This window comes from Amphiura filiformis, chromosome 3 (assembly GCF_039555335.1).
Source record: "Amphiura filiformis chromosome 3, Afil_fr2py, whole genome shotgun sequence".
Classification (NCBI taxonomy): domain Eukaryota; kingdom Metazoa; phylum Echinodermata; class Ophiuroidea; order Amphilepidida; family Amphiuridae; genus Amphiura; species Amphiura filiformis.
In genome coordinates, this window is record NC_092630.1 from 48,168,251 (window position 1) to 48,196,145 (window position 27,895).

At 34.4% G+C, this 27,895-nt stretch overlaps 1 protein-coding gene across 2 annotated transcripts; it reads right to left on the reverse strand.

Annotated features, from left to right (window-relative positions):
• LOC140148644 (homeobox protein EMX1-like) lies at nucleotides 1-23,754 on the reverse strand. Of its 2 annotated transcripts, none has more exons than XM_072170673.1 (3): nucleotides 22,407-23,754; nucleotides 15,165-15,340; nucleotides 1-4,216 (listed from the first exon to the last, which is right to left on the reverse strand). In XM_072170673.1, exons 1-3 carry the CDS (start codon nucleotides 23,005-23,007, stop codon nucleotides 4,058-4,060), a joined length of 936 nt encoding a protein of 311 aa, XP_072026774.1. In that variant the 5' UTR covers nucleotides 23,008-23,754; the 3' UTR covers nucleotides 1-4,057. The 2 variants fall into 2 exon arrangements, with proteins under 2 accessions (XP_072026774.1, XP_072026773.1); XM_072170672.1 differs by having other exon boundaries at nucleotides 15,165-15,346; nucleotides 22,407-23,750.
• Between the last annotated feature and the right edge of the window lie 4,141 nt (nucleotides 23,755-27,895).

A 27,895-nucleotide genomic window follows, 5' to 3' on the forward strand; every position in this document is an offset into this window, starting at 1 on the left:
CTTCTTTGTAGTTGGTTTAGTTTATTAATGACATAGAGATTGTCTCCATCCATTCACAGTACAGTATTATCACATACAATGTAACGAGTGTTACCCAATGTCATTGATGTACAATATAAACATTAACATAAAAATTTGTACAACATATATTTACATAATTCACATTGTGTATGTAATAACAGTAACGACGTTTCATGTTAAAATTTAACAAAACGATTTTTGTTCACATATAAGAAATTGAAATTTAAGGGTTTGCATCATTTTTGCGACAAGGGGTATACATAGATATACACACTACAAAGGTACCAAATATGATGCAAACCCTTAAAGGAAATTAACCATCGAAATACATCAATGGTTGTGCGTGCCTAATACATTTGTCCGTGTCCGACCTGCGTCTATAATAATTGTGTCCAAATAATCACACAATTATTTACCATGATTATTATTTAACAAGATCACATAACATTTATGTGTGTATAATAAATATCTTCATATACAATATATTACGTCATTAATGACGTATCAAAAAACGATGAATAGAGGTCCAATTTTTGAAATTCATACAAACGTTGATAATATTAATCAGAGACATGAAATGCCGTAGTTGCAGTTTTAGCTGTTTGTCCATATGCGTATATAATAGACATATATATATCTACTATCTGAAAAGTTTTGCGGACTGTTAAATCGGTCAAGTACCTAACCCATATAACCAAAATTTAACTAAGGAGTATCTATTTGTTGCATTTAATAAGCTTAATTGAAATAGTCATAATTCAAGGCTTGTAATCAAAAGATTTGACCATATTTACTGCTTGTAACCTGACCTAGTTATAGATAATACTTAACGCTAATTGTTTTTTCAATCTTGCAAGGATTCATTACATATTTTCATCTTAAAAAATACCTACAGATATTCGCTTTTATTCTCTAGCTTTAATTCATTTTGGTAGTCCATATCCATAAAGGTGGCCTTAGGCTGTCATTATCACTATTCATGCGTACTGTTAACCACACAGAGAGTTAACTAGTACCATCTCTAACAAACAATATTGCTTGTACAATGAATCTTTATGATGGTGTTTTCAAATCATAATTATTCAAAGTATTGGTTAATTTTCCTTCTATACCATACACGTTTTGTAAAATGAATTTCAGCACACAACAAAAACGCGCGAGTGATGGCGTTGACATGTCCGTGATTAAGCTTCACGATTAATACATAGTTATCAGCGCATGACGTATTGGGATCTAAATGATTGTATTTAGGAGCAAATTGAAATTGAGTTCTTTTCTTCTTCTACTACACGTGTATAGTTCAAAATGTCTAAATGGCCTGACAGTTTTGCTATAGGGTGCTTTGAAAAACGAATGAACTTGGTGACTTCTTGCACTGAACACCATCATTCAGTGTCAGGCCAAGTGCAATATTTTCTTATTGAAATTATTGTGCGATGTTAATTAGTACTCAGTCTAGCATGAAATCCAAAAGAATATTTTTTTAATTTGTTTATCAGCAAATCTTTCGATAAAATATTGTAACTTAATCATATCGGAAATGTAAATGTAAAATATATAATTATTACATATTACAAGGTAATTAAACAATTCGATAATTGTTGTACTTCCTTTTTAGAGCGTTGTTACATTATACAGATATTTCTTAGTGGTATATAGGTGGTAGCAAATGCCCTTGCATATTTCTATCTTTATTGACCTATAACTGAAGACCGAAAAACACCAGTTTGCGTATGACGTTCTGTCAACCAGACCAAAAATGCCGTACTGCGCAGGTCAGCGACCAATCACGTCGCGCCTTTGCACTGACGTCAGACGCAAACTAGTCTTTTTAATTCGGTCTTCAATAAGGGCTGTCACAAATCATCACTAAAGTAAAGTATGTTTAATGTATGGTAACTTATCCAATGTAACTATTTCCCCTAAATGTATTGTTAGACCCTATTGGCATCAACTTTATGCGATACTCGACAATCAATCACTCTGCTTGGATCACCCTCTATAGCCAGTCAATACAATTCATCACAAGTGCAATTTTAACTAATTCCTATAGGTCATAACCCCAATCTTTTACGTATTGTGAAAAAGTGACAAGTTATTTGCCTCAATGTTGTTAAAAATCTAGCACCGTGACCGTCAAATGGCAATACGTTGAACAAAAAGTGAGAGGAAACAGACAAAAATATAATTACCCAAAAATGATAGAAAGTCAGTTTCTTACATAATGAATACTCTTTCCATACTCAACTGTATAAATTAAACGTATTTTTACCCTATATACGAAGTACAATGTACCAATCTAAAACTTTCCTTGTTTCTATTCCCGGCATGCCTAATCCATTAACACTAAATATTGTGCTAAACCATTTTATGTGCTGTTGCATTTTACATAAACCATACTCTTTGGAATTTCAAATACAACCTATTAGTATGTTAACTCTAACAGACTTTTTCAATTATGCAGTTTCGCATTTGTCAAGATCTGAATCTTAAAATGTTCGCATTTGTCAGTAACACATTAGATCACTGTTTTGATTACGTATTTCGTGCATTAATCAACTGATAGCTTAGCTTCTTTACAACCAAACACCTGTGCACTAGTGATTTGTAACAAAAATCAAATATAGCCCAGATTTGTATAGCAACTATTTGTCCCGATGTATTATTCTGTTTAATGATAATTAATAACAGTGATTTCAACTACCCATACATGGAAAGAAAATGCATAATGGTTGTAGACTGAAATTTCTTATTGTAATTAAACCAAATTTGCACTTTTTGATCGATTTTGAATCGACAGTTTAACAAAGAGAAAATAATTGTATTACATGCATTATGGATATATTTGCCCACGTTAATGGCCTCATATATTCTGCCATAATGAATGCTATTTTCAACTACCATTGTGCAGTTGCATATTGTAAACGAAAAAGGACAAAAATGTTTCACATTAAGCATTCAGTAATTGTTGCTTTTTTCAGATTAATTCCAAAGTTGCTGGTGGTCTTAAAAATGGTTTTATTGAAAGCTCAGCAACATTTTGTGGTCTTTAGGGTTAGTCTGATTCTTTTGAACTGAAAGAGCTAACTTTGACCTCGTTCTATAACAAAACTTGTGTATAATAATACCATCTTAGCCGGCATTCTTAAGCATATTTAGTAAAACCAATAGCTGCAGAGAATACTTGGAATGTAGGGCCATGGAACTGATCATTATACCAGATATAGGTCGGTTTTTGATAAGTTTTCAGCAGCCCAAATGACTCTTTCGTGCCGCAATACGAAGTTGCGATCGTTTGTGCTTGCGTTTACATGCCAAAGACCTCTTAAGGCATGGGTTCGATGTCACTATCACCAAAATGCCATTGGAAAGTCTTAATTAACGGCGTGCAAAAAGCTCAACCTAATCTCCCTTGCACAAATCAATGCGCATAAAATGACACCCTTAAAGATATTTGAATCCGTGCTAACATATAACCTCACATTTAAGGTTCGTGTAGTCTTTGAATACTTTTGCGTCGAATCTATATTTTTAAAATTAAATTGACGTAAACATTTTTCTCATATTTAAATCAAATGTGATTTTTGTTGGGAGTATTTTGATAAGCTTAGTCCGTATGTAAGGTGTTATAAAGGCATATAAAACCCACTGACTATATCGATGGTCGGGTCGAGTGGTAGACTCAATGCATACAGGTGTATGAATAATATACTGTAGTTTACTAGCTGCGGGCATTAGATGAATCTAGGTAAGGGGATGGTGTATACGTATCATATTAGACAAGAGGCTGTCTTGCGTTAAGTATGGATCATCACGATGGTAAAGTGCTAGCCGCCAACTTGAGTTGAATAAGCTGTTTAAACTTTGCCTGCATTACACGTCTCTTACCAAATTACCTCACAGAAGAACCAGCACTTAGAAAACAGTGCCTTATAAGATTACACCAGAGGGTGTAGTATGAAACCAAAATTAACATCATTTTATGTTTTTGGATTAATTTTTTCTCTTAGAGTCTTTGAGTTCTTCATCGTGGATATCACGAACACGAAATAGCTTCTTCGTCAAGAATTTGTTGTGTTTCAGCTCTCCATCTGTTGACGTGGTGAGATCCTTTCTTCTTGGGTTCTTGCTCGCCTTCTTCTTCTGCTCTTATCCTCTTGTACTTTGTTCTTCTATTTTGAAACCAGACTTTCACCTATGATAAAAAAAAAAGATACAAAGAGAAAAGAAACCCACATTTAATAAAGTGTTTCTATATTTTTTTATTTAATTCTTTAAAGCTATAAAATGACATGGAGTGAATCGACAAATTAGAGGCAGTTTTTCATCAATAGCTTGAGGCGATTATAGGGCAGGACTTGGCATGCTTGGCTCATATATATCTCTCCAGTCTTTTAACTAACTGAATGATATAAGGCCTGGAATGCTCAAATATCGTAGCATCGATTAAGCCTGGGTCTCGGCAAAGTGCTAGGGCGGCAGGTGTATGGACATAGACACTGGCCCCGCCAATCATTCGCTCAACTTCAACATCTTTAACACCCTCTTAAGATACTTTTAGGATGGATCCATGCCACTTGCAAGCTCCATTCACTATCTTTATGCACATTGAAAAGTAGAATTACCAAAAGAGACAGGAAATCAACAAAATAGTGGAAAGCAAGCTACTTAAGGTAGATATTACACGGCCGCGAGACTTTTACTCCCACCGTAATTGCGCTCAATTGAACGCCATCATTGCCAGCGCTGCTGCATCAGCAGCATCAGTCAATGAACCTCGTATAGAATGATGCATTCAACTTCTTTCACTTTAGTAGGCAACATGATAGGGCATTTGAATTACTTATAACTGTTTACTCTCAATGTGAAGTGGTTTTATCGCTGCAGTTATAGTCAGTTCAAGTTGCCGCACATCTGAAGCCATTTATGGGGGTCGACACGGGTGTGATTGTATACGTAATCTAAAAGGAGATCGACACTCAACAAATTCATCACTTTGACAATGCGAAATGTGTGATGGTGATGTGTTTGACAGAACGGTTAGCTCGTCTAAAACACCCCTTATCTCGTGTGTTAATAGGCACTTTACTATCATCATGAATTTAACATGAATGCTTAGTAATGCTACTAATCAATTGACAGATAAAATGTAATTATATCAATCAATTGCAGCAATTAAACAAGTTTAGAGGGGATTTGGTGGCGCACTAATTTATGCTATCTACGGTAGATAGCAATTATAGCTAAATCGTACCAATTGAGATATATCGTAGTTGTGTAAAAGTAGAATGCATTATGCTATTGATTAAATACAAATACGCCACAAAGGAAATCGACATAATTTATGTAAAAAAAATAAACTTCAAATAAAGTTTATTGCGCAATTTATCTTTAGCCAATGAGATATCAACATGTGCTATCTACGGTAGAAAGCAGTCGCTTGAACTGGAAGAAAATGTAAGTTCGAGCATCAACACATAAACAAAAACGAATAAACAACAACGCATTGACAGACACAGACAAAAACGGAAGAAATTGATTAATTATTCATATTGAACAAATTATTATATTTATTGTGCTATTAATGTAAAAAAGGTCAAAATCAATAATCAAAACAATTAGAAAAGGATATAAAATAAAAACAAAACTATTATCATCATAGATAGCCGTGACAATAATTATAGCGTGTTTTACCGACCATCTCTCAATATATATTTTCAAACTGTGATAAGGTCTATTGCATATTTTAACATCAAGGCTATAGTATAAGTTAACTAACTTGAGTTAACATACAGTTAACTTCAATAAATCATGAGTCAGAGAACATCATGAGATCATCAATCAAGTGTCAAAACCTTCATTTATTTCATTATCCTAATACCGTCAAATGTTTCGCTACAATATATTTTCTAATATAGTTTTCAAGATAGAAAACACCATTGGATGATATGAATCATTTTTCGCGCCATTTTTATCATCAAGCGAGTTTTTGGTCTACATCTCGCAGACGACACTGGATAATATTCCATCTAATTGCGCTAAGCACCTGGCAAGGTGGTGCTATGGCAACCGTGCCAATATCAGAATCTTGATCCGAGTAAGTCGGATTCGAAAACGAATTTTGGTAAATACTATCGCCAAATCCAAGTGTTTTGGACTCACAACTGTAATCTATATATTCGCGAATTGAAATAAGAGAAAACAATGAGTATATAGAGTCAATAAAGATGCACAATTGGCATTCAAAAATCTTGACTAGTTATGGTCATCACTCAGATAGAATTGCCACTGAGCAGACGACATTTCATCAAAATCGTTGGCTGACATGTCATAAACCTCCGACTAAACTTTCTCAACTACTATAGACTGACAGTAAATCGCAAAATTAATACCAAAAGATTATTAGATTTACTTTATGAAGAAATGAATATATGACAAAATCTAATCGACTTTAAAGTTGCAGCTTATTATGTTAAAGACAAAAAAATGAAAGAAAATGTGGTAAGACCGGATGCTTGAATATCGGACTTAGCGTCTATTACTTTTATTTTGTATTATGATGCACTTTCATATATTGGCTAATCATTCAATCATTCAAAATGATTTAAACCAAAATGTATATTATTGTGTGTTGGCTTATACGCAATATGATTTAATGATTTTTCCAATTGATTGTATAATCTTCATTTCCTATTTCGATAATTGTGTTGAATGTGTAAACGGAAATAATGTTTGCTAAAGCTGAAGTAATGCTTCGTTATGATATAGATATTTAACTACATTAATCTGGACATTTTTCACAACGCTAATGTAACTAGTTACGAGATGATAGGCTTGGCGTGATCTTATATCCCCCAGAAACCAAAGCAGCTTGTCACAACAAAATCTCTTATGTTCTTAAGAATTATAAGATTTTAGAGTTCATCCTTATTTTGTTAAATTTTGATCAAGTATTTGATTTATTCAATAGATTCGCATATCAAATCGTTGTGCGTAAATGTCAGTGCTTTTCAGAAGTCAAAACTTTATTGATTTTTCTTGTAAAGAAAAAAAAAGCATTTGTAAACAATGAAAAGTAACTTCTTTATACCATAAACTTTGTAAGTAGTAAGTCCAATAAACATTTTGTTTGTATATTTTCCTATTTATTTTGTTTGATTGCTTAATTATCATCGTTAAATTTGTCCCTTTTTAATTGTTTATAATCATATGTGCATAACCCGACGATGTCCGGATGGCAAAAACAAAAACACCTGCAGGAGTGTGCATGGGATAGCCATATAGCTATGTCATCGGGTCAACTCGCTCATCCAATCACGCAACTAATCACACATATCAAGAAATAAAATAGAGTAAATAAGGAAAACAATAAGATAATGAGTGGCAACAGGAAGGGAAGTATAAACCATGAAGCAAGACCACCAAAACAGTATTATTTGTTTGTTAATTTCCCTTAACGAAGCAACAAATTAACAGTAAAGACTTTCAAGTGGTTGTTTGCACGCATGGTTAATGTGCGCTGCAATTTTATGCGTGGGACGAGGCTAATATATATATAGTGGCAATCTGCACTATTGTGGTTATTAGTAAAGTTATAAAAAAATCTTTAATTAATCTAACTATTTGGTTTGAAAAACAATTGCAGCTCATTATTTGCAAGGCCAATTAATTTAAATGCTCATTTGAGCTATGAATAGTCTTTGCCTTGGCTTAATTGTCGCATTGCTGTGTCTTGTGATGCTCATTTAGTATTTGATCGGATTCTAATATGAATTCGAAATGTATCATTAATGTTTACAATATATCTTTAAATGTACACGCCGTCTCTTTAAATGTTAAGTTAATAATTTCATTGCTAGGTCTGTTTTTGTTAGCTTACCGAGCTCAAACTTTATTGTGTAGTCATTATATACACCTTAATTGTTGCAAAAGAGATGACGCGAAAGACAACTCATGATAAACTTTTGCGCTGAGATTTTCACAAGATTATTACTCAATGACGGCTCTTCATTGAGACTAATATTTACATGTCGTGATGGGCTTCAATGTTTTGGTGTTTATTCAATCGTATGCTACTGGGCGGAGGAGTCTTCATTTTCCAATTCATGCTTGCTTTTTAACACAGATAAATTACCACGCGGTTCAGAGCACCAACAAATAACGAAAACAAAACTTTCTGTCACTTCTGGTTTAGCTCACAATTTTAAACTTGGCTAGTTCGAAACAAGGCAGACAAAAACAGCAATATTTTGGTTTGCCTTTTACTCCGATTTACCAGCCGTAGTTGAAATGGTTCAGTCGGGTTTAGCGGGGTATGAAATGGCCTTTCAAATTAGGCATTAGTAAGGATTCGTTCCCACCGAATGTAGCGCAACGGGGCGCTGCTTTCACCTGTACAGTACGCTAACATGGCTAACACAAAATCGTCTGGGTTATCAACAGACAGTCGGAAATGTTTTATTTGTTTCAGAAAAATAGCATCAGTTTCTTGTTTCTTGTCTTCACACCTTGGTAGAATCAACATATTTATTTGGATATAGTAGTAATAGTAATAATAGAATGTGGTTATTAAGGTCAAGTACAAGGCCAAAGGAAGTCTGTGGCGTGGGAAATTGAGTGAATGTAGTAAGAAAACTTCGTTTGAATTTGACCAAATAGCTGGTAATAATCCATTTAAATCAACCACAATGATGTTCAGACTGACAAAAACATTACAAAAGATGCGGTTACTATATTATTAGCTTTAGAAGCTCAATTGGGTTTACCTAGGGATATCGCGATGCAGCAGGGTGTCAACTTTTACTTACGCGTATAGAGTTGTTTATTATTGTTAAAGAAAGTTATTTTTGCATCTTGGATGTGAATTTTCAAAATAATAATACAAGAACCAGGAGAGACATGGTGTAGTTTTCACAACTTGTTGTCAATAATAACGTTAACCTCATGTAATGCAGGTAATTCACATCTGCTATCTACTGAAGATAGCAAGCTTGACACCCGCCCACTCATTTCTCTTTACTTTGCTATCTACTGAAGATAGCAACTTATTGGGCAGTACGCACACTTAGTTAAGCTATGTGATATGTAAATGAGCTTGTTTGTTATTGTTCTTATACCGGTGTTTCGTACAATAATCATTCAAAATGACACGCGTAATCCGATGTTTAAAGCAATTGTTATTCAATTACATTTAATCACAAGTAATAATTCAAGTTAAAACTTTTGTATGAGTAAAGCTCTTTTAGAACCTATTATTTCAACTTTATTGAATTCGGTTATATCGCAACAGTATCATTTTTACTTCAGTTAACTTTGTGCAAATAAAAAGGTGTATAATCTAATCAAATATAGCAGCTGTTGAACGTTAGGAACAATAGGGGAATATTATGCACAATTAAGGCGCAAATTGCGAGAAAATAGACTCATTGGGCGGCTTATTTGAGCACAATTAAACTTCGCAGATTTTCAACCAAATACGGCACGTGTGACAAACCGGAGACCACCGCCTACCGAGCAGAGGAGATGAAATTAAGAAAAGTGTTGGAGCATACTGGATAACTATAGAAATCATTTGATATTGTATAAAACATAAATACTGGTGTTTTGTTCATATATTTGAAACTGTTTACGACTTAAGTCCACAAAAATCGGATTACTGCAGCTGTGTTGTGGAGAAGGAAAAAAGCCTGCGGTCTTTTCATATTGTTCGGAAATTGTAACACTTACAAAATGTCACCTTTTTTGTTTGTTATTTCTTGGACCCAAAATATTGACTCACTGGATGGAACCTGCTGCATGTCCCGGTAACAAAAAAGCCATACCCAGTGTCAAAGTTCAATACTGCACAGTCTGCATCTATTATGTTATTTTACGATGTGTGACCTTTGCCTCTGATTTCACTGCACGATTCTCATTCGTTGAAAGTTTGAAAGGCGGAATGTGCATCTAAGACAAAGGACGTTCCTATTGTTTTTCTTCTTTCTTTTGTATTTTCTCATCAACAAAGGATGTTTTTCGAGCAGAATTGGTAAAATCCACCTGATCTGCCTTATTTTGTCTTTACTCGTATTCAAGGAGGTCTAAATTGTCACAATGTAGTTCTATCACAAAACTTAGTGAATGTCTGTGTTTCTTTCTTTATCCTTTAACTCAAATTTTTGATAAGTACAGGTACGTAATTTTATGTTAATAACTAAATGAACAGTTCTTGACTAACCTGAGTTATCTGGTTTTCCACCAGAGGGCATCAGTCACATAAATAGCACTAACCTATATATTAACAAGTCGACCTGACATATATATCAAAGTTGACGATGAGACATAACAGTAGCAATTTAATGCAGAAACGCGCAAGCGACCCTAAGTTACCCTGATGCACGCAGTTAGCACGAAGTCATTTAACTGAGTTAACCAGTGATATATCAGTTATCTTATCAAGTTCTCCCAGGTTTTATTTTACACCGTGCTCCGCAGGCGTGGCAGGCGTAGTGAAATACCGTTAGCAATGCCGTCAAATTCTTGTTGTGCATGTTGTTTCACGCTCGCAAGAGACATGTGCAATATATATCTAGAGCAATGAGGATATGCATGATATTGATAACCTCCGCTCGAGTATGGAATAAATCAACATCATCAAAACATATTATTCATACACGCTGTGGGGTAACCTGATATACGATAATGTCAACATCGTCAACAAATATGAAATCATAGAAAGAAGACTTAATAATGATCAATAACACCTCAAAGATAAAGCACTGATCTTTTATTTAAGTTCTTTGCTATTAGTAACATAAACGGTCCGACCCAACCCTATATCGACCTTATCTGAACCTAGATAAAACTGAAACCTCCTATAAAGTACACTGATTCATATAGATGTATAGTTTGTTGGGAAAGATATCATGGCAATTCATCTTAATCAAACAACGATTATCTTTAATAGTTATAACATTAAAGAAACATACACCAATGTTTCTTACAGTCCTGTCACTCTGTTTCTGATAGCGCATATTAAGTTTCTTGTAAGTTTGGACTATCCCTTTTTCTTAAAGTATACAGGCTTATGCTATAATGCTGAAATAAATTACGACTAAAGTAGATCAACATTTGCAGAAACTTTGTTTCAGAACTGGGCGACAAAAATTGCAATGAACAAAATGAGGTAACAACACTAATTTGACCTAAAGTTGCAGAGTATGAGTTTTTGTACCCAAATCTTCAAAGGTCATTCAATGAATGTACAAATGTATTGGGGTTTAAGAACTGTGCCGCTGATAGAGCATGTTGTGGATTCTATGACTTATAAATCTGACTTAATGTGCTTTAACAAAAACAAAGTAACTAAATGCATTAAAAAAAAGCAATAAAAATCGACACTTAAGAGCTGACATTTTATTTATTTATTTGAATTTTGAAACCATTGATGTAAATAGTCCCTGTGATAAAACAATATATTTTTCTTTATGTGAAAAATTGAACTCTGAATGACTGTAGCCTTCTTTTGGGCTTATAATGCTTATATTTTTTTCATTGTTTTGCAATTACAGTCTACGGTTGGTTTCGCTTATTATAGCTTTTACATTTGGTAGTGCTCTTCATATACCAATTATATTTATTTATTTACTCCCTTACTTAAATATTCATTTAGTATGTCTAATTTATTCGATTCTTCTTACTTAAATATTAATACATTTGTCTAATTGATTCCTCCTAATTGAACTAATGATTCCATTATTTGCTCATTTGTTTCATTACCTTTGATCTGAATGTCAATTGTCATGGTAACACAAGATTCTATTGGTCTTCAGGAGTCTTTGTCTTCATTTTGTGAGACATTATTACACTTATTTATTGATGCTTTCAATCAAAGATAAGATTAATTCTCTATTTTTTTATTGGCTTGTTTTTTGTTGGCTTTTGTCGACTTTACCTTTAAGTCGACAAAAGAGTACAAGTTCTTTTGTTATTGATGATGATGATGATCATTAGAGATGGCATTTCATTGTGATTTCATTGCACTAATGAAGGAGGAACACAAACTCAATTTCGCTTAAGATTTGGACAGACCACGGAGGTAGACAATTAAATGTCTACCTTCATGGGCAGATGGATAAGATGCTATTAACACAAAAAGCCACATTTTTACATGAAAATATCAAATTATCTTGCTAAATTCTACAAACCAAAATAGGGCAGGCAGTGATTGCGTTTAATTGATAAACCAATATACACGCAGTCTTCTTCATAAGGTCAACGCCGTCGTTATATTGTACCTATACAAAACTTGTCAATTCTTAAAGCGTGCACCACTTAGTAAATACAAAACAACACTTAGCTTGCTTAGATCAAGGTGTTTATTAGAGAAGACGCAGCAATTAGCAGAGCTGATGCTGATGTGAACATTTACGCTCATCTCCGCATAATACAATTTTCACTTAACGTTATGTATTGTTGCGCTATTCAGCGACATCGGAATTGATGGTGGGAAGAATATTTGGGCTTAAACTTGGTAATTTTGATAGCTAATGCATTCTCGTGTATATCACATTTCCTGTTTAGCATGACAAGTGCATGAAAACAAGAGGATATTCTGCAAGGCTTTTTCAGGTAAATGAGTGTTATTTTACAGCAGTTACGATCAAAATACCCTCTAAGTGTTATTATATTCAAAAGAATTGTCACTCGCCATGCTCACTGTGATATTTGTCTTTTTTCAATGACTACTTTTGCGTTAGTTCAATTTTTAAAACGTGAACATCAGTAAATTCAATTTAGCTTTCAGCTTAATTTTGAAATAATTTAACGACGAAAGCAATATCTTTAAAAAAAACATGATCGTGATCAACTCAAATTAATTAACGAAAATGTGAATAAATATTTGACTGCAAATGACATGACAAATTTTAATATACAATTTCGTGATTTTTATATACAAATGTTAATAACCATTATATTAATAGCTGAGTAATTTTCCTCAAATTGCACGTGTTTAAGGGTAGAGTTCTTGCAACTACAATAATTTGCTTGATAGATTGATTAACTGATAGTTGTTTGATATTATGAATAATATTACATCATCACGCACCATAAAGTCTAAATGAAACATCATCACACCTGCATCTCACAGACAGTAACTAACTAAGAAACGCTTCAATGCCAAATGGTCATTTTGTCAATTGTTTTTAATAATATCATTATAATATTATCATATTTTCAACAAACTTTGATTTGACCACATGTGGAAAATTAATAAATAAGTCTAAGACTTGTTTTAACATGCTTATCCATGGACAATTGCATTAATTGATCTTTGCTCTGTGATCCATTTCGTCATTGCCATTGTTAATTTATCACTAATTAATTTTTTTATTTTCCTCTCCCGATTTAAAGTAGTCACATATCTCAAGTAAAAGATTGAGATTCAATCTGAAAGACCGTGGTGATGAGTGACCAATCAAAGAAGAAATTACCATATATTTTACTTTCAGAGTATGTGATACTCGTATAATGTTGGTCTTTATCGTTTTGATGAAATGTTTATGGCTTTTGACGAATAAACATTTTGAGATCATTCATTCCTCCGTTATTTGTTTTTCAATGACGCGTATGTGATGATGTTTCTATAGTGTTTGACTGTTATAACATTACAGGTCAAAATGCTAAAATAACCAAACAGAATAAAATATTCATGTTGACTAAATAAAAGGTTGCACAGATTGGCAACTCAAGTCCGCAACAAATTGATTGTCGAAGAAAAGCATTAAGTAATAACATTAAAATTACAAATCATTATCATAAACTTGACGATCAAATTCCGGATATTTCTATTGGTATATCTAATTTTCATATCACATTTGAAGTTAAATACGTAACATAGCAATATATTACCGCTATAAGGTTATTATGCTGCGCTTATCATTGTTGCGATATTACACCTTTTAGCAACCGTCATTAAGAAACTAATAATAACCCAAGCTGTTATAGGTATAGTAAACTTATAGCAACATAATCATGATTGTGTCTTCAGGCAAGCAGAAATTAGGCTAACGCGGTATTTATTGATTAAAGCAATAATGAAAAATGATCAGTTTAGCACTCTGATAGAATAGAAATTAATGCAAATTCCTTCACTGACAATTTTTTTCTCTCTCTCAAAACATCGGTGATCAGTGCGTTATTATATACTTATGTTCAACTTAAGCATTAATTACCAAATTGGTGTAATTGTTAATCAGATAAGTTCATATTTCAAACCAATTTAGTATGGGCATGTTTAAGCCTGCCATCGCATTAAAAGCCATTACTAGTTACTCAGATTTAAATATTTTTATTGTCAATAAAGAGGGATGAAATGAATAAAATATCGCAATTTATGGTGGGGAAGAGGTTAAGAAGCGGTGCGTAACTGCAATACAGATGCATTTAGTATGCAGGTGTCGGCTGAGCCTACGGATTTTAGTTATAATTTGGTTTTATCACTTCTATATACTATTAACAGTGCAGTTATTCTTTGCAATTTAACAAAGCAGAAAATGACAGTGGCACATTAAATAATGTATGTCATTACCACAACAATCCCGGGGATTTATTGTCACTTGAAAGATTGATTGGCCCGTGTAATTACAACAAAATAATACAATATTGGGTTTCGTCATACTTTTGTGATATTTCGGCAGTTCGAATGATAAAAATCGATTGTCATTTTATGATAATGAAATGTTGACGTGTGGTAACGACAAATTAATAATGTTGGAAAATGTCACCTCGGTGGGTACCCATGCACTAAAACATTTTACATGTATATATGATATTAATCATGTTAATATGACATGGACATGTGTGACATGGACATAATTATTGTATCGCAAAGAAGACAACATGAGATGAGAGTTCAACTTAATTGAAAAATTAGCCTTTTTATATGTTTCTTAAGAATGTCCGGATTTCAAATTGTCAAAATGGTTTTAGTAATAATTAACTGCTGAAAATTAATGTAAAAATAAATATCATATCACGCAAACAAACAAACTAACAAACACCCATCCCAAACAAACAACTTAACAAACAAACAAACAGACAAACAAAATAATGTTGTAAAACACAGTTTACGAGTATATATGGATATAAGGAAGTCAACTTACTTGTGTTTCTGTGAGGTTTAAACTGGCAGCTAACTGTTTTCTCTCTGCTCCGACAACATAGTGATTCTTCTCAAACGCTTGTTCTAACCTGAGGAGTTGGGACGGTGAAAATGCAGTTCGGATTCTCTTGGGTTTTCTGAATGGGTGTTGAAGAAAGAAACCGCCATTGGGAAGATCTGCACCTGACAAAAAAAGGCAAAGGGACTTTGATTATTATGTTGTCTAATTGCAGTTTTTATTAAACTATGCATGGGTCAACAAATTATTCGGGTAAAAAAATGACCATGATTGTTTATCGCAGTGTGCATGGCGCAAGGCATGCCAGTAATGTCGGTTTTCCAGAATCTGGAGCTCCATGTAAAACAAATTTGATGATGATGATGATAATGAAGATGATGAGAAGGAGGATGAGGAGTAGAAAGAGGAGAAGGAGAAAGTGGAGGAGAAGAAGAAGGATGGGAGGATGAATTTGTTGACGACTAATGTCTCCTTATAACGCAACAGATTGAGTTGAAGTTTCCCCCTTTTTTAAATATCAAAGACATTATAAGTGAGATAAATGAAGCTAGTTTATACTCATTTCCTTTCATCAATATAATAAATTTAGTTATTATTTTCTTAAACATAAGACAAAAATAAAGGTGCAGTTCGGTCACTTAGGCGTTAATTTGTGAGGCGATGGATAGCAAGTTTGATTAGCCGCAGGACTTACACGGAAAAATCCATAAAAACTGCCTGTGATCTGACGGAAATTTCATCGTTTTGTCTCCTAAAAGGCTTGTGCTCAACAATTTGTGCGTAAATCAGCGGGAACAGCTGCGCTTTATCAACTCAATTTGATTTTATTAAGGCAAAACAGTGTCATCTAGCCACGCTAATTCCATCCAAAACCCCCGTATACTGCAGATCATTTCACGGGCTGTAATTTCGTTGTATAATGCCATACATTTTTTGAAACTGCCTTTGAAGACGTTTATGAAAATATGGGACTACCTTTCAAGAATGTCTTTGTGTATAGAGGTTCCTTAGGCAGTTAGGGCTAGCGACTAAGTGAAATGTGCATTAAAGATACCAGTATAATGTTTAATGTTTGCAGGTTGTTTGATAAAAATCGTAGAATCATGTGCAGTCTTACAGGTGGGTTTTGTTTTTGGTTTGATTTGTGTTTGTTTGTTTGTCTGTCGGGTGTTTGTTTGTTTGTTAGTGTTTGGTTGCTTAATTTTGTGTTCAATTGGTTGTTATTATGTCGGGTGTGGTAGTTTGTTTGTTTTTATTTCTTGTTTTGTGTGAGGGTAAATGTGGGGGGGGTGAGGGTGTTAATTGGGTAATTTGATTGTGGCGGACAAGACATTCATAGCATGAGTAAAATGCTTGATCCTTACGCATGTTACAATTTGCTCAAGTAAGCCAAACTCAAACACTTGAGCATGTTGAAAAGACCAGTGCAATGCAATAGCGCCCTCATTATTAGTCAAATTCCCGACTAACTTCTGCAAGGTTTGCAACAAATGTGGTAATTGGTATTCAGTTAGCAACCTGGACAACAGATTCTTTTGTTTAGCAAGGCTCACTCAGTCATTTAATGTGGCAATACAAACGATCGAATTTGGTGTTGAAACGAGCTAAATTTTGAGTTACACCTTTTCAATGTAAAATTAATTTTCTCGGCCAAATGAAATGCAATCATTTTTATTTTTTCAGTAAATGTCAGGTCAAATTGTAGTGCTTGATACTTATTTTTTTTCAAATCCTAGTGTTAAACTTAGGCGTGAAATTCAGTCATTTCGTGTAAGATTTTCGAATTTGATAGGCTTAAACTCTGCCCGCGAGCCTTTTCTTGGATCAACCTTTTAGCTTTTCAAAGTAATATAGTTCGCTAATGAAGGATTTTTCCCAACTTTCTAACGCACATCACCGTGAGCGATATATCATAGTTTTGTCATAATTTACGTTTTGATTTCACCATTTTTTCACCGGCTGAAATTTTTTTCAAAATCAACGCGTGAAATATACGGCTAATAATACTAGCATTGTGGATCGATATCCCTGGGTTTATAGGAATACCGGCATGATACAGTGTTGCCAGAACTTCAATATAGCAACGAAATTCCCAGGCCTAATAGCGCTCCTATACTGATCATGTTTATAGCACGATGAGGATATTTCATCATCACGTGAGTGATTCGGACCAATGTATTGAAATTTGCTTCTCCTCAAAACAACTTTGCCCGAAGGCTTACATGCAATTGGGCAATATTTTAAACAAAACTTTCTTTTACAAAACATTATATTACGCTGTATGTTTTATGATCAAGCAAACTGTTTGGAACACACTTCCAAAGAAATAACCTTCGTAACGCCCCGGCGTAACGCCCCAGACTTTCGTTATTTAAACGCCAGAAATAGATTGTCCTTATAAGAACCATCAGAGATTGTGGCTTATAAGAACCGTTCATTATCATTGTTAACTTAAACAGGTTTTTGTTTTTAAACATCTTTATAAATTGATTGTTTTTATGTTTGTTTATAAATTTCGTGCTTTACGCGCTTTGAGTCCCTCATCAGAGATTGTGCCTTATAAGAACCATTCATTTTCATTGTTAACTTAAACAGGTTTTTGTTTTTAAACAAAAACCTGTTCAAGCAATTATTTAAAATTGCTTGCCTAAAAACAGAATAACTTGGATGTTAATACTTGACGTAGTGTTTCAATTGTCATGAAGGTGACTGGGTATGGTGCCTTTTGTTTGTGTTTGTTTGAAACTGCTTTTGGAAACCCACCGAAAGTCATAGGCCCTAATGAAGCAGCCAAAACAATACCAGGTTAAACATGGAAGTTTATAAAACTTATTAAATAACCTTAAGGAAAAAAAACATTTGTGGCAACAATAAGCCTTGCATTGAAAGTCATGGTTAAAGTGTGTTGATTACCACACCAAAGTTTCCCTACATACACCCCCACTACCCACCTCACACACCCCTGCACCCACCCCACCCTATCATGCCTATAGGCCTACATGTACATGATATTACATAATAATATATAGCATAGCTATACATTTAGGTATAGCGCTTAATTATGACAAATATGGTTAGGCCTATATATAGGCCTACATGTCAAATTAAAAACAAACCCGAACACTGATGAATCTCTACAGAAACCCGAATACAAGTCTGAAGGGTGTAATGAAAATGGCAACCCGCGATGGGGGGGGGCGGTGGGTAGGTCATACAAAATTCACATGGAGATAGGAGGGACAGAAGATTAAAATCCCCTATAATAATACGCTAATTTTTCTAGGTTTGGACCGTGGATTTTCATGAACCTCAAGCGTGCGTCTCTTAATACGGACTAACCTAGGTAAACAAACACACAGACAGACAAAATGGTTTTCATAATCATGGAATCCATATAAATTGAAATTGCAGGCTATCACGGGAGCAAATTTTTAAAATTCACCTCATTTACCAGAAAACCCAATTGGGGATTTGGGCTACCAAATCGCTAGTCGGGCAATCTTCATGATCTTTGCTTTTCAATGGAAAATTGCCCTGGATGACAACAATGAAAATATCGACTATTTCTGCTGGTTGCGCACGAGATAAAAGCACCGAATTTGACATTTTCAGAGCCTGAAGGGAAAAAGGGTAAAATAAAAACGGAAATTCTGACAAAACTATAATATATAGACCCACACGATGTGCTTTACAGAGGTGGGAAATATCTTTCTTTAGCAAACTATATTAGTTTGAGACGCTAAAAATCAATTCCGTAAAAAGCTCGCAGGCGAACTCAAGGCCTATAAAAATCAAAAATATCACACTAAAAGATACAATTTGATGCTTAATTTTAACACCAGGATTTTTAAAAAAAAATGCATATCCAAGCACCAAGTTTTTAACTGACATTACTGAAGAAAAAAAAATTGCTTTATATTTGACCGAGAAAATTAATTTCATAGCAAAAAGGTGTATCTCTGAATTGTGCTGATTTTAACATGTATCGATCGACTTTTAGCGCGACTAAGCATTTCTAAAGAATCGGTTGTCCAGGTAGGTGACTGTATTGCTGGTGTAAAGAATGGCTACAAAAAATGTGTTTTCTTTAATTCAAGATATGGATTAATTCTAGTTTATAGGTGAGATCAAACAGGAAATATTTGCTCTTATCTTTGTGCAAGAATTGTCACTTAGTACCTATAGAACCTAATTAATAACCATGGGTTATTAACTAATTTGAGGCGTTTATCTGCATGTCAAGATGCAACATGTATTGGTATCATTTTCAACGAAAGGTGTAATGAATTGATCGCAGTGATAATTAATTAGTTCATGGGATTAAGTGAACTATTAGTCATAATGAAATTAGAAGAACATTACTGACGCAAAAAAAGTCTTGACATGTATTTGGTTGATTCAAATCTGCATTAATTGTGATCCATATCAAATTTGATTAACATATATTCTAAATTATGCAGTGTTTTCTTTCGAAGTTTAGACCAATGAAACTGAAATTCCTATTTTAGGTTTGGTTATATTAAAAAAACAGATAAAAAGTTTGTAAGCCCACCATAACGTTTCTCAACTGTCGGTCCCTCCAATATCGGCAAACCAGTTCTGTAGTGTTTTAATCTAATTGTTAATTTGTTTGTCCTTGCTAATTGCTTAATCAGAATAACAAGATATAAGATAGTGGGATTGGCGGTGTCTTTGCCAACAGTTCGGAAGTAATAAACAAAATCAACGAGTTAGTAAAGATGATATAATCGCCATATTAACACCCTTATTGAAGATACACTCGCCGACACTAGCGGTGTAAAGGTCTTCAAGCAAGCCGCTGATCATGCTGATGGTGGCATCTAACGGCGGTCAGGATAAGCGCAATATTTAACAGTTGCTTAATCGCGCTACTATTTTAGCTATATTTTAATTGGACATGTTTAATTTGTAAATTATATTAATACTGTTTACAAAGGTGTTAGTTATCGGTATAGCAATTGAAACGTGGGTATATATGTCTATTTTAACATAGCCATAATGGGAAATGGCAATTTCTGTGAACATGTGGAGGTGAAGCTCGGTCATGTCCATGGGACCTAAAATATTAACCTTCATGCTTAAGCCATACTGACATATAGATTGTGCTTATCACAATTATTTAGCATTGTTTCGAGCTTACAATCATACAAATTTATCGTCTCAAACCCACATTACACTTCTAATTTGACTATTCAACTGAAAGGAATGTCATTTTCCATCCAAACTTTGCCACTATACGGATATGAAAAAATCGATCATATTATGGTATCATTCTCGTCAAAGCTTCCTTAACAAAATAGGGATGCATTATTAATAAAGTGGGAAATTATCAATGAAACTTTGAATGTAAAGACGATAAGTAGGCCTACATATGATAAGTTGAATCAGCTTAAACACAAATCGTTATGAATACATAATAAGTTATAGGATAACAATATAGGCTATGAACGTCACTTTGAAACTTTTTGGTTAATACCACATCAGTTCAATGTGGTTTACAGGCAATTTTCAATAATGGCAGGTTCATGAATAGAAAACTATGATCTCAAAAATAATTGCTCCTATACACCATGTTAGGTCCCCTGTATATTTTAAGTGGTTCCTAAAACTGCTACTTGCATTCATTAGATCATTCATTACTGGAATTGTTACAATTGTTAATAATATAGTTTATTGACAAGAGATTTAGTGCTAAGTACAAGTTCAATTCAATGCCGGTTTCGCTGGAGTTATGCCACGGGGTAGGTTCTAGCCTGATTTTGTGTGTTGTCGGTAGAAGGATAAAGCTTATCTTGGTTTGAATTGCCTGAAGGTACCACAGTCACACACAAATCCATCGTCTTACAATGTGGGTTTTGCCTGCATTCATTCCAATAGAATTAAATACCGTAAATGCGCTCTCATATAGAACTTTCTTTTGAAGTTTTTGACAGTAAACGATGATGGGGTGCCTTTAAATTTAAGAAATTTGAATTAAATTGTTACTTTCTGTTTAACTTAAAGTTTTGTATAATGTAAAGATTTGCTGATTGAAGCGGAGATAGGTTTATTGCCTGCACAATTTGGATGCTATCAATCATTTGTTGTATGTCAATTTAAAATCTTTCAAATTACCCTAAAGATTTGTTCTACACAATTAGAAAGCATTACTTTGTCTAACTCGTTCCCCCTCACCCTCTCTTTCTCCCCTTATAAATCTCTCACTTCAATACAGACAATATCATGCGGTTGTTTTCCATGTGTATAAGGACTAAATCGTTGCTTAAATTGTACTTTTTTAATCACTTCCTTCGTAATTGACTAACTCGAAATCATATATAATTTATGAGTTATACCATTATCATTAATGTTTATAGCATATATATCATTAAAATATATAATTATAAAATTAAACAATCAGTGATATAGTCTGATATATTTCCTGACATTAGTTTTTACTAATCATGCTATATTGGTGATTGTAGTGTCCTTATGAATATGTATAGGGGGGGGGGCATATTTTGCATTTTTATAACAACATTACGTTGTTTACGTTGTTTCTTAAAAAACGGGACATAAATTTCCAAACTTTCAGTATATTCTTATGTCCTTGTTGTTGCTATAGTAATTCTCCCACCTTTTGAGGCATCATGGAGGTATGCTTGATTTATCTCGCTCAATAGCTGTCCATTTCCACCTTGGAATCTATCAACTATGCAATCTTGAGCTACCTGAGTTCACATGATTTCACATATAAACATATCACAGCAATCCCCTATCATGATATCTATTAATAGTATTATTGCTGCTTCTCATAATGTTTATAGGTTATTATATACCGGATATACAATATATACTGATATGAATTTTATTGATAATATATAAAAGCCTATATATCAAATACACCAGAGGCAAGATATATCTATTGACCAGCTTACATGGTGTATACTTATTGGTTATGAATGGACATCATTGCGGTGAAAATTCAGTACAATTAATGAGATCGTGAGAATGTATTTCACAATATAATTTGTTTCATGCATCACATGAGTAAAATATGCGAAATTCCATGATGTGGTTAAATCATCAAAGAACTTCAGATAGTTTATCCATGAGCATTCATAACCAACGATATACAAACCCATTTGAACTGAATTTATATACAACACACTACACTTCAAGAGTAACGATATTTTATGATACAACGAGCAACTTTCTACTCACCAGGAAACCCCCTGTGCCCAAGCAACCTATTTCTTGCTAAAAACCATGGATAAAGTCCAAATGGCTCTCTCCTTGGAGGAGGTGGCCCAAAGAGTCCTGCGGCCATCGCCGCTTGATGGCCATGTGTTGCTGTGAGTGCCGCATGATGGGCCGCGAAAGGACCCAGTGGTTGAGGCATAGCAAGTCCATGAGCGGCGGCTGCTACTGCCGCATGATGTTCGGGATATGTCGGTTCAGGAGAATATAATGTTTTTGCATTAAGTCCATGTAATGAACCGATGAACGGACTAGAGTCTGTAGGTACAGGTTTAACTATTCTGTTCATAGGCAGCGGTGAAAGAGGGGAAGAATCTTGCTGCGGATGATGCTCCACCGGTGAACTTGCTGGAGTTGAAATTGGTGATGATGCTGCAGATGCAGATGAGGTAATAATTGCTGGATAAGAATTCTGATGATGATGATGATGATTGTGATGATTGTTCGAGTTATGGTTATTGTCTTTAGATACTAAAGATTCTATGCTGAAACAACTTGATTTACTTGGCTGTTGTGTAGATGGAGGAGGATGAGAAGGCTGCGGATAAACGTCTACAGCCGACATGATGACAGTCTTTGTTCACACTAACGTCTCCAAAAAAAAGTTATAGTATCCTGCCTCTCTCCGTAGAAATCCAAATGGAATATCGAAACAAGAACCAGAAATTATTTCTTGTTGACTGCAAAATCAAAAAATTGCCTGGAAGTTGCAAATTCACAAGTCCAGTTTCACGTGCAGACGAGTTAGTAGAGATACATGTGTTGATCTGGTGAAGCCGCTGACATAAATGACCGTCGGGTTGCTACTGTAAACTAATAAGACTTAAGTGTAAAACCATTGAAGCACTTAAGTACTGCCATTGAATTGAAGAGCTTATGATGATAGTAGTGTCAGTAGTCAAGAGCCTGAGCTAAGTTTGCCAATAATGTGATAGAGTCACTTGAGATATATACCACTCACGCACTCGCGATAGCACACGTTACACAGTAGCAATTTTTTTTTGAGTAATACTCATTCAAGTTATGAGTGCTTTTACTGGTGATGATAATATGATGACATGACCATGAGTGGTTGGTAACAAATCTGCTAATCGTCATATTTGCATAGTTAAAACTAATTAGACCATGCATACGCCCTCCGTATTGGTGGCTCACTGTTCAGTTACCCACTGGTGGACGTTGGTTAAGAACGCTGATTGGCTATTTACGTTATGGGTTCGTCACCGCCACCAGCTCTGCGATACAAACTCTTGACTGCTTGCAAGCGCTGTAACGACTGACTGAAATCGTGTGGTTTCGCCACTGCCACTCGCTCGCTGACTAGATTCGCTCGTATGGACGTGAAAGTGCCCAAGCGTGAAAGTGTTTTTAAATTGAAATTTTGTCTCAAATGGAATAAAATTACTATGGAAGTTTGAGTCAGGAATTATTTTTGATCAAAATTATACTTCTTTTTTCTCAGATAAAAAGTGAATAACTTTCCCTTATATATATAGCTAATTAGAAAGTTACTGTCTGAAGTAAATTTTATAGAATCACTTTTTAATACACTGTGGTGACAAATTATGATCATTGGAATCTATTGGGTTGAATCATTTGTAGAAAATATTAAAATGAAACGGCACTCTGGTTGAGTGACGATGAAATCATAAGATCAAATCAATTCATTTGGTTGATCGCCTGTATTATATCAATAATTTGTCTCGCACATACAAAAAATCAAATGTTCCTCAAAATGTATTAACTGTATTTATATTTTGTCTTTTGACGTTGTATAGGTAAATTGCTGATAAGAAACTTACAAATTCACCAATTTGTTTTCAAACTCTTATGTTGAAAACACGATACTCCACTTCCAAAGTTTCGGTCTACAAATCACAATCCAATATCCAATCCATGGTGATACCAAGACGATATGATGATGATGATGACGATGATGATGATGCTCATGCTGCTACTGCTGCTGCTCGGTGGCGTACTTGCCCCCGAATCCCTTAGGAAAATTACCGAAAAATGGCTTGTGCCCCCATCAGGCCCAGTGTCCCAATCATGGTCGGTGCCCCCAAATAGGATGAATACCGCTACACCACTGCTGCTGCTGCTGCTGCTGCTGCTGCTGCTGCTGCTGATGATGATGATGATGACGATAACGACGAATATGATGAAGACGATAATGATTATGACGAAGACATGAAAATAACGACGACGACAATGATGATGATGGTGGCGACGATGACGACGATAACGACGGCTGCAACGATACTGATGATGATGATGATGATGATGATGATGATGATGATGATGATGATGATAACGACAAATATAACGATGATGAGGACGATCAGATGTTTAGATATTATGCTGTGGCATTGACAAAAATAACTGTAATACCTATCATAACGTCGATTTACCAAGTCAGAGTGCTCCATTGATCTGCAGAATATATATGACGATGGCGACGATGTCAGGGATTGTGATGATGCTGTCTATACTGACGACGACATTGACGATGATGGTGATGATGATGGTATCAGATGGCTAATGAAGACAGATAATGTGGGTCATTCTGAACCGCCAACATTACCACCGAATTTGACATTTGATATGTTTGAATATAGTGTCGATTTACCCGATCGCGGTGCTCCATGCAAACGCACTTTTGCATCATAATCATATCATGATCACGTCGTGAAACTAGTTTGTGCTACAGATAAAAGAAAATGAATGAAAATGTTATACATACTATTATTTGAGCTACACTCTAAGAAATAAAGGTTCTAAAAAGGTTCTAAAGTTGTCCCCTTAGAGGTTCTAAAAAGAACCAAAAATGGTTCCAAAAACCGTCGAAAATGGCCTCAAAATGTGACACAGAACCGTTTTCGGTTCTTTAGAGAACCTTTAAGGGTTCACCAAAATTTAAGAACTTTTTAGAGGTTCAAGAGGAAGGGCTCACCTAAGAAGACAAAAATGTTCTATTTAGAACCTTTATATCTTAGAGTGTATGAATGTCATCATTGTGGTCCTTAAAGATCGAAGGTTTGGCTTATAAATAGGAGAGACATATTTCTTTATATAAGAGATTGATTACTATTAATTATTATTACTTTAATCAATTAAGAATTAATTAATTTTTCCCAGTGAACCAATATCACATTTATATATTTTTATAACATGTTTGTGATGTTTGTGTTGGAAGTCTTTTTTAAATAATATAAACCCAAATCCACATTATATCGAGTGTAGAAGAATTCCGGGTGATTATTAATTCTGATGAGTAATTCATTATAGCAATAAATCAAGGTCACGTCCAGTAATTAAAATATTAGCTCTGTTGTTTGCAATTTCAAACAAGTCCAAGCCTGAATTTGTAAGATTTCGATAATCACACGACTGAATAAAAATCCCATTTGTATTTTTTGTTGTCTTTTAATTCCTGTTTTAATTCCTATGATACATATAAAAATACGTATACTCCATTAACGACAAAGTTTGATCACTCTCTGAAATAATTTGCAACTATTACTTATAAATCACTGGTATGCTATCCCTTATTAGATATTTCATTTGTTACTCAAACTTGTTACGACTTGATTATTAATTAACACAATGAAACCAATTAGCTCAATGTTAAGATGTCTGACTATATCTATGTTTTCACACAATTACTAACAATAGTCTAACTTCTCGTTCAATTTGCCCTGCGGCATTCCAGTACCCTTATATTTTTCTTCATTTTTCTTCATTAATTTTTACGGTGGTTTTTGCTTTTCCTGACAACAAGAAAAAGAATGAAGGATTGGTGAGTCTTTTATCACTAAACAATGACAACTTAATGAGTTTCTATTCATCTTAGTCTTTCAAAATTATACCGGCAGAATGAAAATTTCGGAAACCGTTAGGTTTGGATGTAAAGTTAATGACTACATTGTATGGGTCTATTATTTTACCAATACCAGAATCATTGGTGTTTTTGTTTTCTTCATACCACCTTGATTACGACGTGTTTGGCATATAAGCATGACATTCCATGGATCTATGTTTCATCTGTGTTGTTGTGACGTTATACTTGAATATACCTATTCAAAAAAGGTGATATATAGTAATTTTCTCTCTATTTATTTTATTTCTGACTGTGATAAAATAACACAGATATCCTATGATATTAAATGGACTATGGACGTGGTTCTTCCGCATACATCAACACTGTGTATTTATATTGCGTTGGACCTTTTGCGGACTGAATCGAAGATGGAGTTCATTTCAGCTTCATTGGATTCCAATAATATTATAGATTCCAAGTTCAAGTAGCATCATCGTTGGAATGGTTTACCCCAATGGCGCCCTCATCAAAGAGATGCATGATTCGCGATGATGCCAACAACTCTTCGGTATTTTAGGATGATATTAAAAGATTGCGGTGCTCATTAAAAAGGTGAAAACCCTCATTATCACAACTTGTCCGATATCAAATAATGTTGATTTTTTACGATGATACAAATTTGTATGGCAAATTATCAAAAATTGATATTTTGACATTTAACAGTCCTCGAAGTAAACTTTGTAAATCTATATAATGGCATGTATACTTAAAATATATGTAGCTGGGAGGAAAAGCCGTCCATCATTTGAAAATGTTGGACCTTTCGTATTGAAGATACACATCCCCCCCCCCCCCAAAAGGAAATAAAATGTTAAAGTCTTTTTAGGACAGTTGTTATGATGCATAATAATTCTTACGTATTGGATTTTCTGCCAGTAAATTATGATTATATAAAATACACAGAAGAAAACCTAAATTATGTTTGTGTAAAATCTTCGTTCTTCATGAAATAAAATACTTATATATGAGAAATAGGGGAAACTAGCATATTTTTTATTCGCATGATCAATGGTTTGGTTTACAAGATCTTCAAATCATACATATACGGACTTCCCGCTGCCCTGCTACTAAAATGGCGTTTTCTGGACAAACGAGCGCGAAGCGCTAGAAAGGGTCAAAAGTAGGGTAATTGTTGTGGTCTAAAACCGGGCCAAAGAAAGATGCACGTTCACCTTTTGGTCAATTTTATCCCGAGGGAAAGTTTACCCCCTTCCCCAGTCGGTGCGCCTCTGGAACAACGTCTGTTGCAAGAGACGTGACACTAATTACCACGTTGTCCCTTACATAGGTGTGGAACCATCAATTACAAATAATCATGTCAATAGCTCACTCAATTACGCTAATTACATTAATTATATTGGTATAGTCATTACGTCAGGAACTTATTTATCATCGTCCATCGAATGGCCACTCATTAAATGCTTGTAACTTAAGATTGACATGCTTCATAGAAAATACTGGTAGACAAAATCGACACTCATTTTGATTATACAACTTGAAATTAAAACAATGTTGACACCCCGCTACCATTGGAAAAGAGCGTTTTAAATTTTCACGAGAAAATGATTTCTAG